The following is a 17,114-nucleotide window of genomic DNA, read 5'->3' on the forward strand; positions in this document are numbered from 1 at the left end:
TTATCTAGATAATCTCCCTTCTTTGTGTCAATTGGTTATGAACTTTAATCTCATTAGCAAAATACCTTCACAGGGACACCTAGTTTAGTGTTTGATTGAATAGCTAGCAACTGTAACCTAGCCAAGTTGATAGATCAAAAGACCATCTCGGTTATCAAATGTACTACTCACTTAGATATTGTTTAATTATTGTCTTCATAATATTGATATTATCAGCATTTGCAATTAGAATGTTTGCACATTATCTCACCTAATATTCTTAGCATCCTTGTTGAATAAACAGGTCCAAATTGATATGCCCATTTTTAGAAGAAAAGTTGGAGATCTTGAGAAGTAATGAGAAATAGTGAAGCTAAAAAATACTGGTCAGGGCTGGAATGTAGATGTCAGCCCCCCCCGGCCTGGTTCAGTCTCTGCTCTCTTTGTGTGGCTCCTCATATTGGTTATCTTCTCCCAACACCTCATAGGTTAAAACTCCTTTTCTTGTTTTATAGCTAACTTTATTTTTTGTTGCAATTGAAGGAACAAAGTTAATGATCCCGATTCTAATAATTTGCTATCCTCAGCACATTTTTACCCTGCTTTATTTCAGAATTAGAATATTTGCCACCTGTCTCTTTTTGTGTGCTAAATATCATCCACCCTGTTTAATCCTTTCATTGCCAAATAGTAAATACTTTGGTGAACTTAATATTGTCATTTTCGTGTAACTTTTTCCTAGAGGAACACTATTTTCTTATGAAGTGCTTAATGTATTGAAATGAATATATAATAATTATATCAATAAATCATATATTAAATATAAATAATTATATAAGTAAATAATTTCTAGTGGATGTAAATGGATGCTTTTCTCAAAATAGTAACATAGTGTTTCTAATTTTTGAAATTTCTAAATTTCTGAACCTTTATGTTTGCCCTGATACCCTTTCATGTTTCTACAATTCTTCAATTTAATTGTTCAATAATAATAAGGGTGATGATGATAGCTTTATCATCCCTGTGAGAAAGCAAAGATTTCTTATGGGAGACAGGTCTTGGTAAGGAACCCTCATGTATTTGGGATTAATTGGGTTGAATTGTGTGATTCATTCAACCTCAGGTAATTAGAGTGTGCAGGTTTACTTTGGGATTGGTTTTCGGAAAAAAAGGACAAGTCCTGACAAATCATATACAGTCCTCTTACTGCTATTCAACAGGGACCTAAATACCAAAGGTACGAAAACACTGTCTTTCCACTTTCTCCAATTCTAAAAAGGTGGAGGAGCCATATATCATGATGTGCCCAGGAAAAGCAGTAAAAAATAAATAAAACAATAAATGTAATTTAAGTTTTTCTTTAAGTCCGTAGAGTGAAATAATCTCTGCAAGTGTTCTAGGTGCCACATTATTTAATTTAAAATTAAAATGGATTAATTTCTTTCCTCCAGCTTTGAGAAGAGAAGCTGAAATAAACTGTAGCATATTTTAACTGTACCATGTTAACTTTTAGGATTTCAAGCTGAAAGTAATAGAAAACCAAATGTGTTATGTCACTTAACAGGAAGTCCAAAACAAAGGGGGCTCTAGGAGATGTTGACATCATTTCAGACACTTGATCAGGAGCCTGATTCTTTCTCCTTGATGTGCATCTTCAATGTGTCAACTTTTCCCTCAGATCAGGCTCTCTTATACTGGCAAGGCAGCTCTTCTGGTTTTTAGGCATGAGAAAAAGAAAAGGTGACACATTGTGTCTTCTTTAGGAGTAAGGAAACCTTTCTAGAAATGACTTGGCCTATTCCTATGGTGTCTCATTGACCGGAATGAGGGTACACATCCGTTTTTAGACCCATCAGTGTTAATGGGAATAGGACCTACATGATTGTTCCCAACCAGTGTGTCTCAAGTTGTAATATTTTCATGCATAACCTAGGGATTGTGTTAAAAGGCAGATTTTGATTCGGTATGTCTTAAGTGAGCTCTAGACTTTGCGTTTGTAACAATCTGAGAGGTAATCTTGATGCTACTAGTCTGTAGACCACACTCTGAATAGTAATGGGTTTAGTTAATACCCTGGTTATTATAAATGTTGGGAATTAACCAATGTTACTATTCCACTACTTTATTCTGGGAACCGAACTTGTTACATAAACGCTGCATGCACCCTGCATGATGAAGCTTACTTAGGTTAATAGAGGAGTGATAATGCTCAGGGATTCTGTTGATTTGCCCCGGGTTATTTGGTAAGAGACAAGTCTCAGCAACTCATACTTGGAGACGAAATAAGAAGAAAACATCAGAAGGACCCTGGGGGAAGAGGAAGAGGAATAGGAATAGAAGAAAGCAAAATGCTAGGTTATAATTCCTGGAGCATATAATTTTGTGATTCATTTCTTAGTATTTCTCAGAGTTGGTGATATTTGCAATGGAGAAATCACATAATAATCTCAAAGCAGGATAAAGAACCTGGAAATGAAGACTATAAAGGCAGAAAACTATACAAACACTGCTGCATAAGAGAGAAATTTACCATTACTTCTTATTTCCTTCTTTGTGCTCCTGCCTACTCTGCTAAATTGATAGCTTCTTGTCAGCAAAGACCTATTATTTTGGATTATAAAAGAAAAAGTTATCATTTTTTCTGACTTCTGAAATGTACATGTCATCAATTGCTACTTTTAACTGTAATGCATTACTGGAAGCTAAGTAAATAAAACAATGTCTAGTATAGTGCATTATATTTTCTCATTGCTACAATGCACTGATCAAGGCTCAACAACAAATCATCAACTCATGGGACTGGACCTATGATACAAGTGAAAAACAGCTTTGATTTAGTTTAGAGGAAACACTGCTGGATTTTGTGCCCTCAAACCTAGTTTTGAGTTTTAATACTCCTACTAACAGGCTATGTATTACATTTCTAATTTTTCTGAATCCTGATTTTACAGTCTTTAAATGGAAATGACTATCATAGTGGATTTGTATGAGAGAGCTGTGACAGAACCAAGATAATAGCTAACATAACATGAGGTGCAAGGAAGTTCTTATTAAATGATCATTGATGGTAAACCTGAGTATTATGACTCTATAATATTTTTTTTTAAAGATTGGCACCTGAGCTAATATCTATTGCCAATCTTCTTTTTTTTCCTTCTCCGGGAAACCCCCCAGTACATAGTTGTATATTCTAGTTGTAGGTGCTTCTGGCTCTGCTATGTGGGACGCCACCTCAGCATGGCCTGATGAGCAGTGCTAAGTCTGTGCCCAGGATCTGAACAGGTGAAACCCTGGGCTGCTGAAGCAGAGTGCACAAACTTAACCACTTGGCCATGGGGCTGGCCCCTATAATAATTTTAATTGTTATTTTATTTCAAGAGATAAATAGTGCCTGTCTGCTGTACTCATTAATTATATAAATAATGTATATCCTATATAAGCATATATATATTATAGGTATGTTAGTATATTAATACACACAAATGTCACATGATGTACTGTAAGCAGCTTTGTGATCTCCTGATAGGATCACCTTAAGCAGGCCCCTCAACATCTCTGAGTTGTGATACAGTTCAGAAATAGCTTGGTATAAATGATGTCTAGATGTCCTTGAGGTTCTGTGTTCATGTAGCTTCCCTTTATTATTAATTTAATTAATATGTATTATACATTTTGTTATAATAGTTTTTGAAAGTCTAAGGAGGATTTGTGTAATTCTTGAAATGGTTCAAATCCTATCCTGGCAATGAATAAACAATGCAAAGTTAAAAAATCTAGGAATCTTTCAGGCTAGTGAAAACCTCTTGACATGGCTGCTTATAAAGTAAAAGGTCAGAAAGTGAGGTCTCACTGACGATGCCAATTATTGAAGAAATAGGAGATGGCATCACCTGGGCAGGTGTGCTTCCGGAGAAAACTATCACAGCACAAGAAATTGGGTGTTATGAGGTGGTAGGAAGTCTGGTGGGTCCCACTGAGGGTGGGGTGAATTTTGGGATCACTGAAAATATTCACAGGACTGTGGTGGAGAGGATAATTTGGACTGATAGACAACTGTGATAGGAAGGAGATTTGGGCATGCTGGGCGTTGTGGAAGTTGCATAGTTGTTGAGTGGGATAGTGGAAGAGTGATCTGACAGTTAGGAAATAGGATAATGGCAGCCTTCCCCAAAGGGAGGCTCAGATAGCAGAAGAAAATGTGCCCTCCTTGGAGAAAAATTTAGAGAAAAGTGGCATTGTGAGATGAATGGCAATTAAGATGAAAAGCTGGAATAATGATTATTAAGAGGGAAATATTAAGGGTACTTAGAATCTCTTCACAAGTCAAGATGAGTTTTTGAAAGTCATGGTGTTAAAGGATGTGGATGTGTGTGTGCATGTGCAAGATGACTCAGAAGGAAGGGTAGGCAGCAGGAGTTGGCTGGTCTTTCAGAAGAACTGTGAAATACAAATGGTAGGGAGAAAGGTGACAGAAGGTTGAGAGCACAAACTGGAGGGGTAAATTGGAGAAAAATGAAGTGAGGGTGTGTACAGCTATACGGAGTGCCGAGTCTTGGTCAGCCTTCCATTTAGAACTATTGTATGCAATGATGTGATAATTGAAAAAAATACAGTTTGAGATGTGCATGTGTAATGATTTTTTGTTTATGTGGTTTGTAGGGAAAGAATTTAGGCTGGATTTTATGAATGTATATTTAGGGCTTTTGAGTATAAGCTGCATTTTCTCTTTATTATTATCCAGGGGAATGAGCAGGGGATCTTGGTGCAAAAATCATGGAGTTGGGTGGGTAAGGAAAGAAGAGCTAACTAAACACTGAATGAGTGAAAAATTATAAAGTCATAATTGGAACTTTATGTCCTAAGGTATATATGTATTCATATGCTTACACATACACATATATACTACATGATATGCACATATATATCATTTCAGATATGGAGAAGGCTGGCTAAAGATACTGTGGATTTTAGGATTTAAAATATTAAAGTAATAGAATGATCCCTTTATTATTTACTCCTTTAAAAAGTACAAAAGTATTTCAAAAATACAAAAAATTTATAGAAAACCAGAAAATAATCACTGATGTACCCAGCACTCTGAATTAATAGAAGTCAGCATTTTGCATTTTTATCTCATATCTTAATTTTTGTTAAGGATTTTTTTTTTTTTTTTTGAGATTTAAGCATGCATACATGTATTTCAAGTTAGTGGCATGCTGGCGTTGTTCAACCTTTTTACCAGCACACTGCTGCTCCTAGTTTGCTTAGTTGAACTGCTACATTGTATTTTGTTGAATGGATACAACTCAGTTTGTTTATGCACTACTCAGGAATATTTGGATCTTTTTCATTACAAATGATGGTGAGTTCCACCTTCCTGTTCGCATCTGCATGATCGTGTATGCAAGAGTGATTCACACGTAGAAAGGTAGAAGTGGAACTGTTGGGCCTTGAGGTTTACGCATCGTCAACTTTACCAGATAGTAACAAAGTATTTTCTAAAATGACTTTAGCAGTTTACACTTCCACTAGTAATTTTGTGGTTTTCTTTTCTATAACTAATAGTATGAAATGATATGTCTAGTAGTGTGAAAGGTCACCAAGGGTAACCTTTAGCATTTCCCCAAGAAGAAATGAGGTTGAGGGTCATGACCAATTCTTTCTCGTAGCTGTGGCTTTTCTTTGCCTTTTGTGCTGTCTTTGACATAAAGAATTTTTAAATTTGGTTGAGGATCTCTTTTCATGGTTATTAGACATATACATTTCCTCTTTTTATAGCCTGGCTGTTTTTTGATAGGGTTATTTGTCTTTTTTCTTATTGAACTGTAGAAGGTCTTTACATAACCTGGTTATTTATCTTTTGATGGTTATTTCCATGACAAAGATCTTATCACAGTTTGTGTCTCATTTTTTTTCACTTTATTTATGATGTCTTCTAACATATGGAAGTTATAAATTTTGTTATAGTTGAATTTTCAACCATTTCCTTTATACTTTACCCTTACTGCTCTTGTGTGAGGCACCCTGATATCGTAAATATGTTTTCTGATATTTCGAATGTTGACAGATATTCTTTTAACATTTAGGTTCTTTTGATTACTTTTAAAAAATTCCATAAATTGGCTATTATTAATGTCAAAGAGATAAAAGTTTGCAAAGAACACAGAGTTTAGTTTGATCTAAATTATTCATCAGTATTTTATTGTCATCCTGTGGCTATCACGTGCTACAATTTAGAAGACTGAGATGCCTCCATCATGGTCTCATTCTTCTGGAGGGGACAAACCTGTTGGAGCCCATGCAGTAAGGTATAAGGGCTAAAAGAAGCTTGTACCTGTATATACTCTGGGAGAAGGGGGACAGTGAATCATTTACCCCAGAACCATTAACTGTCCTGTTTTGTTTGTTTTTTTAAGATTGGCACCTGAGCTAACAACTGTTGCCAATCTTTTTTTTTTTTTTTTCTGCTTTTTCTCCCCAAATCCCCCCAGTATATAGTTGTATATTTTAGTTGTGGTCCTTCTAGTTGTGGCATGTGGGATGCCGCCTCAGCGTGGCCTGCTGAGCAGTGCCATGTCCATGCCCAGGATCCGAACTGGCGAAACCCTGGGCTGCCAAAGCGGAGCGTGTGAACTTAACCACTGGACCACGGGGCCGGCCCCTGTCCTGTTTCTTCATATATGCTGTGCTAGCAGCAATTTTATGGAAAACTGAGATTACGACTATACTGTCAACACTGTACTCCTTAAAGGATACCAGTATTTGCTTACATACTTTTCCTGATTGAATGGCAATGGTAAAAATTTGTGGGCTTATGTAGGCATTTTCCTCCTAATTTAATAACAAGAATAATTTATCACAGATGTTGGTTACTAAGATACTTTAGATTTACAGAAATGTTAAGAACCTGTTTTTTAAAGATTGCTTTCTGTTTGCAGAGACGAAATGGAGAGGATATACCAGTAGCCCAGACTAAAAACATCAATCACAGAAGATTTGCGGCTTCCTTTAGATTGCAAGAAGTGACAAAAACTGACCAGGATTTGTATCGCTGTGTAACTCAGTCAGAACGAGGTTCTGGTGTGTCCAATTTTGCTCAACTTATTGTGAGAGGTAATGTGAAGTTGCTTTCATGTCATGAAATTGCATGTCTTTAGAAGAACAAAAGCAAATCTGTAGATAATTGGATTGAGTTTTAAACCTAGTGTTCGAGTCACTAAAAAAATCATATTATTATAAAAGTTCTGGTAACATCTTAAGGTAAAATTAAGACTGTAGTTGTATGGTTCGCCAGACAAGTTTTCAGCAAGTGTTTTCCATCCAAAGGAATCCATTTTAGGAAGCTCTGATAGAACTAACCATGTAAAGCACTTTATTCCCTATTGCTATCATCTAGTTTGCATTTTAATTTAATTTGTTTTTCCTTTTTAAAACAGTTCCCCAGATATTACATTTGTTCTTCAAAGCTTTGTGGCAATGAGGTCAATGTCAAAGTTTCTATCCCCGTGTAGACCTGTAAATTTTACCAGTATCAAAGCCCAGTGGTGGATGTTCACCAATTCTGGCCCCTGTAGGATCTTAGGTGGTTAGACTTGCTAATGTTCTTTGGATACTGAGATGACTAGAGAAATTGTGAGGGATTATGACACAGTACATATCTGAGGTGAAAAGTGGAAAAATAAGTACAAGTGCACAGTGCATATTACATCATTCAGAATTTACTGAGTCTTTGTTATATTCCATACACTGTTCTAGGCTGTGGGGATATAATTGTAAATAAAATACAAAGTCCCTGACCATGTGGAGCTTGACACTAAACTGTGTTAGGCACACTATATAGAAAGATGTGGAAAATGTATTATCAAGTCATGGTATATGTTATGAAGAAAAATAGACACACAAAATGGGGAGGACTGATATTTTAGTTAAGATGCTCTGGAAGGCCTCTCTGAGAAGGTGACAACTGAGCTGAAACATTAAAAAAATGAAGACATCAGCCATGTGAAAATTGAGGAAAAGCAGCTCTGTTGAATAGACTGTCAGGTATCACTCAATAAGGACACAAATGAATATAAACCAGGAAGTGTCCTCAAGGAGAAGTTTGGGAGGTCCTAAGAAAAACGTCTACACTGGACTGAGACTTGTCAGAGGCGCCAGGGAAGGCCTTTGTCAGTGAGTTTTCTTTGAGATAGGATTTGAAGGTGTTGGTTCACAAACTGGTCCCCATGCACGGGGGGCAAGGAGACCAAAGAAAGAGGCAGACCGCTCCAGGTTGGTAGGTGGCGGGTTTAATAAGCAAGGGAACTTATTGACTTACAAGGCTTGTTTTGGGCGGCCACAAGACGAGTAGATCTCTGTACCCGCCTGCCACAATCTTAGAAGTTTATATAGCGGCTGTAATTGGGTTCAGTCACATATACCATCCAGATGGTTGCAACAACACCTTACTTCCTCAAGGCTATGTCTTTGGAATAGCTCCTTACTGTGGGAATGGTAGGCAGAGCATACATTCCAAGGGCAGAGGAGGGGGTGAGAAGCCTCTGATTGCCCTGGTCCAGCTCGAGGGTCAACCAGTGGTGGTGTCCTCTTGATTATCTCTTCCAATGGAAGCTTGGGAAAAAGCTGCCCAGGTGAGGGATGTGGATGTGGGGGCAGGAGTAAGAGAAAAAACATTAGCAGGCAGAGAGCGAGGGATGTGCCAAGGCCCAGAGGCTGGAAGGAGAAAATGAGATACATTCATATTCAAGTTAATATATTTTATATTGCTTGACATCAAATGTCTTTTACATGTATTATTTCATTTTAAGATTTACTGGGTTTTAATGCTTTAACCTTCAATACTTTTAGAGAGAAGAAAATTAAAATTCAGACTATTTGATAATTGCCTAGAGCCACAAAGATCTAATAATTGAGCCAGAATTTAACCCCATGTTTCTTGACTCTCAGTGACACAGCTGTATCTCACATTAACATTATTAAGTACTGCTGTTAGCTGCTTGTAATGCTTTTTTCTTGAGAGATCCTATAGCTCATCAAAAAAAAGTTGATCTTTATAGATTGGATATGACTCTATTTTAAATAAAACTTCCCTCATGTCTCCAGAGTCAGCTCATATCACCCACCTAAGCTCATGAAATCATAGCCCTAATTAATTGAATAATAAGAAAATATGATAACATTTGGCTCTGTTATTTAGGTAGAGAGACAGTTTAACTGTGTTCATACATGCTTGTATATTCATTTTTGTTGAGCCCGGTCCCAGCAGCTTTCTCACCTGAGCCTAGTTTGAAAGCCTGAGGGTGTCCTTGGTTTTCTTCAGAGTGACAATATACTGTGGACACAGGAGAGTAGGTGTGCTCTTGAGTCATCATGCTCACTGTATCTTCATGGTACTGTATGTGCGTTCACGACGTGCGGCCCCTGAAGAAGATGCTGGCTTTTCATAATGCAGGTAGACTGCTTCTGAATACCGGCTGGTTAGATAGAGATAATTTTTTTTGAGGGAGTGGCCCTATGATTTGTTCAGCAGTTTATAGATGGCAGAGTTGAAGCTTTTATCCAGGCGCTCCCTTTAAAGATCTTTCTTCTTTTCTAATGTCATTTAATGCCTGTTTATTTCAAAAGAAATTACCTGTTTATCTGAAGCGAAAAGTAGATTTTACCATTTTATCAAAGTTTGGTTTTCTTTACCCGGAGACAATTGCATTATGGCTTTTCCAAGAGTGTCACTTGTGGAAGAAATAATTATTTCAATGAGATTTATAAAGGGAGAATCCTTGAATTTCATAGAAAACTTTGGCTTTTTTTCTTTCCTTTTTCTTTTTTTAAGGAAGTCCTGCCATTTAGCCTATATTCTGTTTTAGATTTTATACTGTACCTGTTGGGTAAAATATGATGGGGCTTTGGATGTGCTATCCAGAGTCTGTTAACATTTTAGAAACATATTTTGATAGTTTTGGCAGTTTAATTTTTCTTTTCAACATTTTAGTTTGTTATATATCTAATACTTACAGGTGATACTGAGCTTGGTGTTTTATTTGAAAACTAAGATAGAGCAATAAATTTTCTTGTTTGTCCAGATAACCACCAAATAAATATTGCTAACCAAAGAACATACCCTTCGGGGGCAGCTGTCCCGGTGTTGACACAGTGCTGAGAATTAACTATGGTGACAGGTCCTGTCTCTCATTGGCACTTTCAAAGCTGACATTCTGCTATGTGGATGCAAAAGATGGTAATTTTAAAGGAAATTTTGGGGGCAGTGATATGACTAGTCTTTAATAAGAGCTGGCATGGTATTGCCTGTTGCCAATGATGACCCAAGGGTAAGAGTTTATTAGTGCATTTTCTGCTAAACTGAAAGTGACAGGCATGCTGAAGGCTTTTTTGTTGCTGTTTGTTACAAATGAAAATTTCACTACAAAATTCTCATGTTGAAGAGTATTGATCTCTGTGTTTCCACAGCCAGAGGAGGAAAAAAAAGAGTACGCTGAAACACAATTTACTTGGTCATGACTTTAACATTGCTTCCAGATCATTTTGAGTAATGATAATGTCTTCAGCCTGTGGAAGCCAATCTTTATTGACAAAGAAGTTTTTACAGAGATGAGATGAAGAGCAGATGTTTTTGCTCGATGTTTCTACAAAATTGAAGTGTAGAAAATGTGAAATACAGGTTGAAATGGTGTTTACAAATTTCAAACTAAAAGCACCAACTTTGTAGCCTGAGTTAACGTTATAGATTCTCATTTGCTACCTCATTTGCGATCTGCTCCTCTCCTTTCCAACTGTCTGAATCAAACACTCACATTTCTAACCAACTGCCCACAATAAACTTAGACAAAATTCTCTGATTGCTTCAGTGACAGTCAATTTCTCTTCCCAGTTGTTAGTTATGCTTTTATATCTATTATTTTTATCTGTGAAATTCCAATTACATGTTATTTAATGTGAAATCGTAGTTTTTTGTTTGTTGTGGGTTTGATTTTTAAATTTTAGTGTCAACTATTAGCCAGTATCAAACTGCTCTGGACATAAAAAGTGTTTAGGTAATATTTATATCTATTCCTAATGATTACCAGTAACCTCTAGCTATAAAGTAAGGTGAATGTCAACTCATCTACCCAATCTTTACTCAGTGTAGCTGGACCTGAAAAACAAAGTTCAGTGTTTAAAATCATAAAGAATGTGGATTGTTGTTAATACTTCCCTTTGTAAGACAACACAAACTAACTTAAAAATAAGGGTGTGTAATGACCTTCTGTAACTGGAAAGTGCAGGAATAAGCTTCAAGGTTGGTTCATTTAGTCATGAAGGATCCAGATCTTTCACATTCTTCACCCTGCAGTCCACGGCTTTGGCTTCTATCCTAAACCAGGTCTCCTTATGGTTATAGGATGACAACACGGCTACCTACTTCCTTAGTCTCATCCACTTGGGGTTGGAGAGGTAACTACTTCCTACAAGTATGAAAAATTGCATAGCTGCATACAATGACACAAGGAGAATGTTCAACTTAATCTTGAAAGACATACAGAGTTTGGAATTTGGTAATATGGGAGAAGGGTGTTAGAAGAAGTCAGATAACAGTGGGATCATAGCTTATTTGGTGAATGGCAAGCTGTTAATGGAATCGGTTGCCTAGTACCAGCTATCGAATGAAGTTGTGAAGGAGGGAAGAAGTCCAAACTAACCCTAGGTTTGCGTTTAAACCTTCTGGATTCTGCTCTTCTTGTACTTATTGGTAGTTGATGTTCCATCAGAGCCTGTCTAGTTCATCTTTGTTTGCTGCACCACCTAGCACAACTTTACGTAAAGACAATTGATACTTTTCTAAAAATTAATAAATACAATCGTTTAGTTGAAGACAGAGCTGTGGGGCTGACCATAAAAGATGCAGGGTATGGATGATGAACCGCATACCCACCCCTATCTATAGCTGGAGTGAAGATTGCTGACATACAGGAAAAAAGGATGGCAATTGTTTGTTCTAGTGTCTGAACCAATGTCTCCTTTCTCACGTGGACTAGGAGGGTGACTTTAAGTTTAGCATGACATTGTTTTCACCTGAAAAATAATCTTGATTTGCACAATAAGTTGTATTATAGTCTTTTTGTATATGCTACTTAAAAATTGGGTCTGAATATTTCATTTTAATGTTTTTACATGAGAAGCAGGGACATTTGGGAAGTGGAAAACACAACATACTTTACTAATACTTTTGTTAGCTGGTAGTTAAAGGCCGTGGAATTTCTAGCTTCAGTCCTTCAGCAGTTTGCTTAATACCACACACTGTTGACTTTTACTAGTTTTCATAGGACAGCTCTCAGACTCATGAATTCATGTAAAGATCTTTTTTCTTAATGGTGATTTGAAAATCCCTTTTCTTTGCTTCTATTGTAAAAACTAGTCAACTTGACAGAAAATTTAGTTATCTGGAGGATTCAATTTAAACGTCTATGTTTTGTAAAATCTAAACATAATGAAAGTCTAACCACATGCATAAACCACATACTAATTTTCCCCAACTGTCCCTACATAGTTAGGAAAGCCCATGCAATCCGTCAGGGGATACCAAATGTCTCAAATTTGGAGGTGACTCCAAATGTTGCATATCAAAAAATTTTACTTTGCGACCTTGAGTATGATAAAGGAAACATTTGGAGTCTCCTTTCATTCACAGTAGCTACTTGTAATTCAGGTGATTCAATATACAAGATGTCTGGTACATTTTTAAATTCTAAGTGTGCGAAAGGATGCCAGATGACCTTATTTAAGGTAATGTCTTATAACTGAAACTCCATTCTGTCCACTTTGGTACACCATTATTCCAAATACTTTTTCCTATTTACTTGCTGCTCCTCTGAGTTTCCTTATGCTCCTTCATGCAAATTGTAGAATGTAGCACATGTTTTGCCTCAGTGGTTATTTTCTTGTTATTTATTTTCTCTGTTTGTTTTAGAAATGAAAATGCAGTGAGAATTCTTCCCCGAAGGGTCTCTGAGTGTGTCTGCATAGGTGATTCACATGGAGAGCTCTATATAATGTTTAGCAGTTGAGGAGCTGGTCGCTTTTTTGGAGTGACTCTTTGGGGATTAAGCTTTTGTTGGAGCTTCCTCCTAAGGATTTGAGAAGGATCAAAGAGGAAGCAGAGTGACTCGCAAGCCAAGTCATGCTTTCTCTTGAACTCTAGGGAACTTGATTTCAGAGCCCTGATAGTAGGTCTGTGCTTTCCTTCTGAGCCTATAATTCTCTTCTCTTGGAGTTTGTTATAAATGTAATTTGGGTCCACTTATTCCAAAGGACTTGGATCAACTTCATGGACTAACAATGTCTTCATAATTTATATTTCCCTCCCTGTTCACTATTTTTCTTTTTCTTACCCCAAACCAAAAAGGAAGCAATGAAGTCCATTTGCAACTTCATTGAAAAATCAGCTAGCAGCTTTTATTGAGTACTTACAATGGTAAGTAGTAGGCACCGAGAAATTACAAAGAAACAGCACGTGTAGTCTCAGCTCTCAAGCAATTTAGAATTTAATTAATTTTATAGGAAAATGTAGAATTATTGAATATTTTGGCACCAAGTTTCAACTTTGATTTTGGTCATATTTTTAATTCTATAGGAAAAATAAGATCCCCTAACAAATAGAAAATACCACTCCAAAGAAGCTATTCCATTAAAAACTCTTTGTTAACCATAATTTGGTAAATAATGTTGTAATGTGAGAGTCATATAGAGTGTTAATTAAACAGAAGCTCTATAGCTGACAGACTGAAATCAATCAGTGAGGCAGAGAGCTAATTCATAGTTTTTAGTGGGACACTGAGTAAAGATGGCCATGTAGGTGTTGTGGTGGGACATTACTTCATTAGTTATAGTTTTTGAGTCTCTCACACTCTCCATCACTTCATATTCAAGAAAGTCCATAATAGCAGGCTTCCCTACCAGGGTATGACTGACAGGTGATTTTTTGGGTTGAGCTTTTTGCATCTATCATCAACTGTTTGCACTTAGATGGTCACATCTTTTTAAAAGCTAGCTGATACACATTCTGCGTACTAGGAAATACACAGAAAACAGAAAACACTCCTGAAGTGTTAGGTAGAAGTCTTACAAAGAAGACAGAGGACAATATGTATGTATTTATTATGAATAAATCAGTCAAATCAACTTGTTCAACAAAGCTTTATCGTAGTACCGCAGAAAGCACTTTCCTTTCCATTTGAGTTAGTATAAACCCTGTTATTCCCTTTTCTAAGAAACATTTGGTGTAGTGAGAATTAAAAACAATCATAAGGTCAACACCAATAAGTGCAGATAAACATTTATATTTTGTTAGTCCTCAGCATGGATTGTATTTAGTTCATAGTTATTAGTTTTTATAAAAAAGGAAAACTTTTACCTTTTTAGTGTTAAAAGTGAGGATTTGGGGACTGAGGATTGGACAGAGATTAATTAATGGCAAAATATGTGGCAGCATTCCTCAACACATTGAATCCATAACAGCCTCTCCTTATACGGCTTTATCTTAGCTGTGATCCTTGTTTTTTATAGACATTATGGCCTACAGATGTGTTCTCATCTCTTGTGAGGTAGAGGGACAAGGTTACTTTTTAACTTTAGGATATAATTTGGAAGAAGGCTTTGTTTTGCTCTCCATTTTCTGCTTTCTGAGCCTTAAACTAGGAAAATATTTTGTTGTCTTTCTGTAGTGTTGCACGATTTGGAATCAGATTTAGTTGTGATGGCACAGAATCTGTCATTGTGTTAAAACAGAGGAACAATAAATGAATAATTACCTTACCCTTCTTAGGAAGAAATTGTACCCACATGGTTATTTACATCTTCCTAATTGCCATTGACATTTTCTTTCATCTTCATAAACATATGGAGGAAACCATTGCTACTTTCTTGTTACTGTGTCACCCCTTCCAATGTCTTCCCTTCACATTAAGGAAAAAAAATCAGTCTTTTTTCTGGTCCAGAAATCCTTAAATGAAATATCTCCCAAGTACCACACAAAATTTATTTCTTATCCCTAACCTCCTTCCTTATTTCATAGCAGGCATACCAACTCTTCCACGCATACTCCTGCCTTAGGGCCTTTCCACTTGCTGTTGCCTCCACCAGCACTTCTTTTTCCTCAAATATATGCATGCTTCCACATTCATATTTCATTCAGGTTTCTTCTCAGTTTTTTCCAAAACACCTCTAGGCCAAATGATAGTTATTTTCTAGTACAGAAGAAAATCCATCGATTTAGTTTTACAGTTTTTTCTCCAAAGTTATTTAGCTCTAAGCTTTCAAAAGATATTTATCTAATACCTACTATTAGTATGTGCAGAAAATATATTTGTATAAGACAATGGTTTCAAATATTTTTGCATTGTTGATGTGGATATAGCAAATAGAAATAAATATGTTATTTGACTGCTTCATTCATTTGTCTGAATTTTATTGCATTTCGTCTGGGTTCCCAGAACTTTCTTTACCTTCACTACCATCAATTTCATCCATGTCACCACCTTTTATTTCCTATTCTTCTATAAAAAGCCTCCTATGTGGTTCCCCACATCAGCACTTGGCTCCTCCAAATCAGTCTTCACTCAGCAGTAAGAATGATCATATTATGTAGAGTAAGTCAGAATGTGCTCTCCTTGTTCGTGCAGTCTGAATCTTGTGTCTCATTACAGTCTCCAAGGCACCTCGTCGTCTGGCTTTGCCCACCTCTCCAGTCCTTCATGAGATTGCCCTTTGTTCACCGAGTTCTAGCCACAGTGGCTTACTTTCACTTGCTTTAGGGCACCGTGCTCTCTTCTACTTAGGACCTTGGCTTTTTCTGTCTGCAGTGCTTCTTCACTGGTCTTCAAAATATTGCAGCATTCCTAACATCTGCCTCCACCACTAGACTGAAAAAATCAAGGACTGTCCGCGTTTGCTCATTCACTGTTGTGTTCAGTAGCCAGTAGCATGGCCAACACCCAGCAGATATAATCAAATAATTGTTGTTAAAGAAACAAAAACAGCATGGCTTGTAACGTGCCGTGTGAATGGCATGGTCTAATGTGGAGAGCAGAGGAGGACAGCCTGCTCCCAGCCTTTGGTCATCAGGGAATATGTTGAGGAGGAGGCAAAGTATCATCTTACCATTGATGGATGGGTAGGATTTGGGTCATTAAGTAAAGGGCATTCCAACCAGAAGGCATGATGTGGGAAAACACATTCTCTTGTGGAAAAATACATGCTCTTGTGGACTAGTATTAAATATTGACCATAACAAAGTGTTTTCCAGGGAAGAAGTCTGAGACGAGCCTGAAAGTATACTTTGAGGCCTAACTGTGGGGCAATTTGAATGCCAGATTAAGAAATATAAATTTATTGAGTCATTTGACTTGGGAACATTTGGGCATTTTGGAATAGATTATTCACGGCTTCATGTCTATCTCAGAAAACCAGGATGGTAGATGATTTGGAGAATGATGAATTTGTAGGGAGTAAGTTTAGGGGGCTCTAAAAATCATAAAAGCTTGAGACAGTGAGGCGTCCTTGAGAGGGGTTGTGGTGGAAAGGACTGGTCAAGGCAGAGAGATTATAATGGAAATATCATTAAGAACATTGTGGAATGACAGGAGAAGGAGGAGTCAGCCTGGCATACTAGGTAAAATACGGTATTAGGGACAGAAATTTGGAAGGCTTGTAGAACTTATTTGAGAGCATAGATGGTAATTTCAGTTGTAATCTCTTGATTGGGGTACTGGAGAGACAGATTTAAAAGCTTTAGGCATCTGGGAAAGGCTTCGACTAATTGCAGGGTATTAAATAAGGATTCAACACAAGATGAATTAAACAATAGGTACTTAGTGCATAGAAATTCTTTGTATTTTGTAAGCTTCCATTTCACAGCCTTTAGCCAATATTATTAGAATTTTTCATGTTGTTAAACTTAGGGTAAAAGCAGATGTATTCAATTAAATGAAAATTTAGAAAGAGAACCCTGACATAGTTAAGTATAATGTCTTTTTTTCTTTATTCCTGGCATTATCCACATATAAAAACATGTAAGATATATCATATGTAAATATCTTTTCCCTGCTGCTTCATGTAGATTCTTGGTTGGATTTGAGGCTGTAAAA

At 36.8% G+C, this 17,114-nt stretch overlaps 1 protein-coding gene across 2 annotated transcripts in view; it reads left to right on the top strand.

The window, feature by feature from the left end:
* PTPRK (protein tyrosine phosphatase receptor type K) overlaps window positions 1-17,114 on the top strand; it is a 505,438-nt gene that overhangs the window by 269,702 nt on the left and 218,622 nt on the right. For both annotated transcript variants that reach the window (XM_046675015.1, XM_046675016.1), the window contains exon 6: window positions 6,918-7,092. In XM_046675015.1, coding sequence (XP_046530971.1) covers window positions 6,918-7,092 — 175 coding nt within the window. The remainder of the gene's footprint in view (window positions 1-6,917; window positions 7,093-17,114) is intronic.

The sequence above is a fragment of the Equus quagga genome, chromosome 11 (assembly GCF_021613505.1).
Source record: "Equus quagga isolate Etosha38 chromosome 11, UCLA_HA_Equagga_1.0, whole genome shotgun sequence".
Taxonomy (NCBI): Eukaryota; Metazoa; Chordata; class Mammalia; order Perissodactyla; family Equidae; genus Equus; species Equus quagga.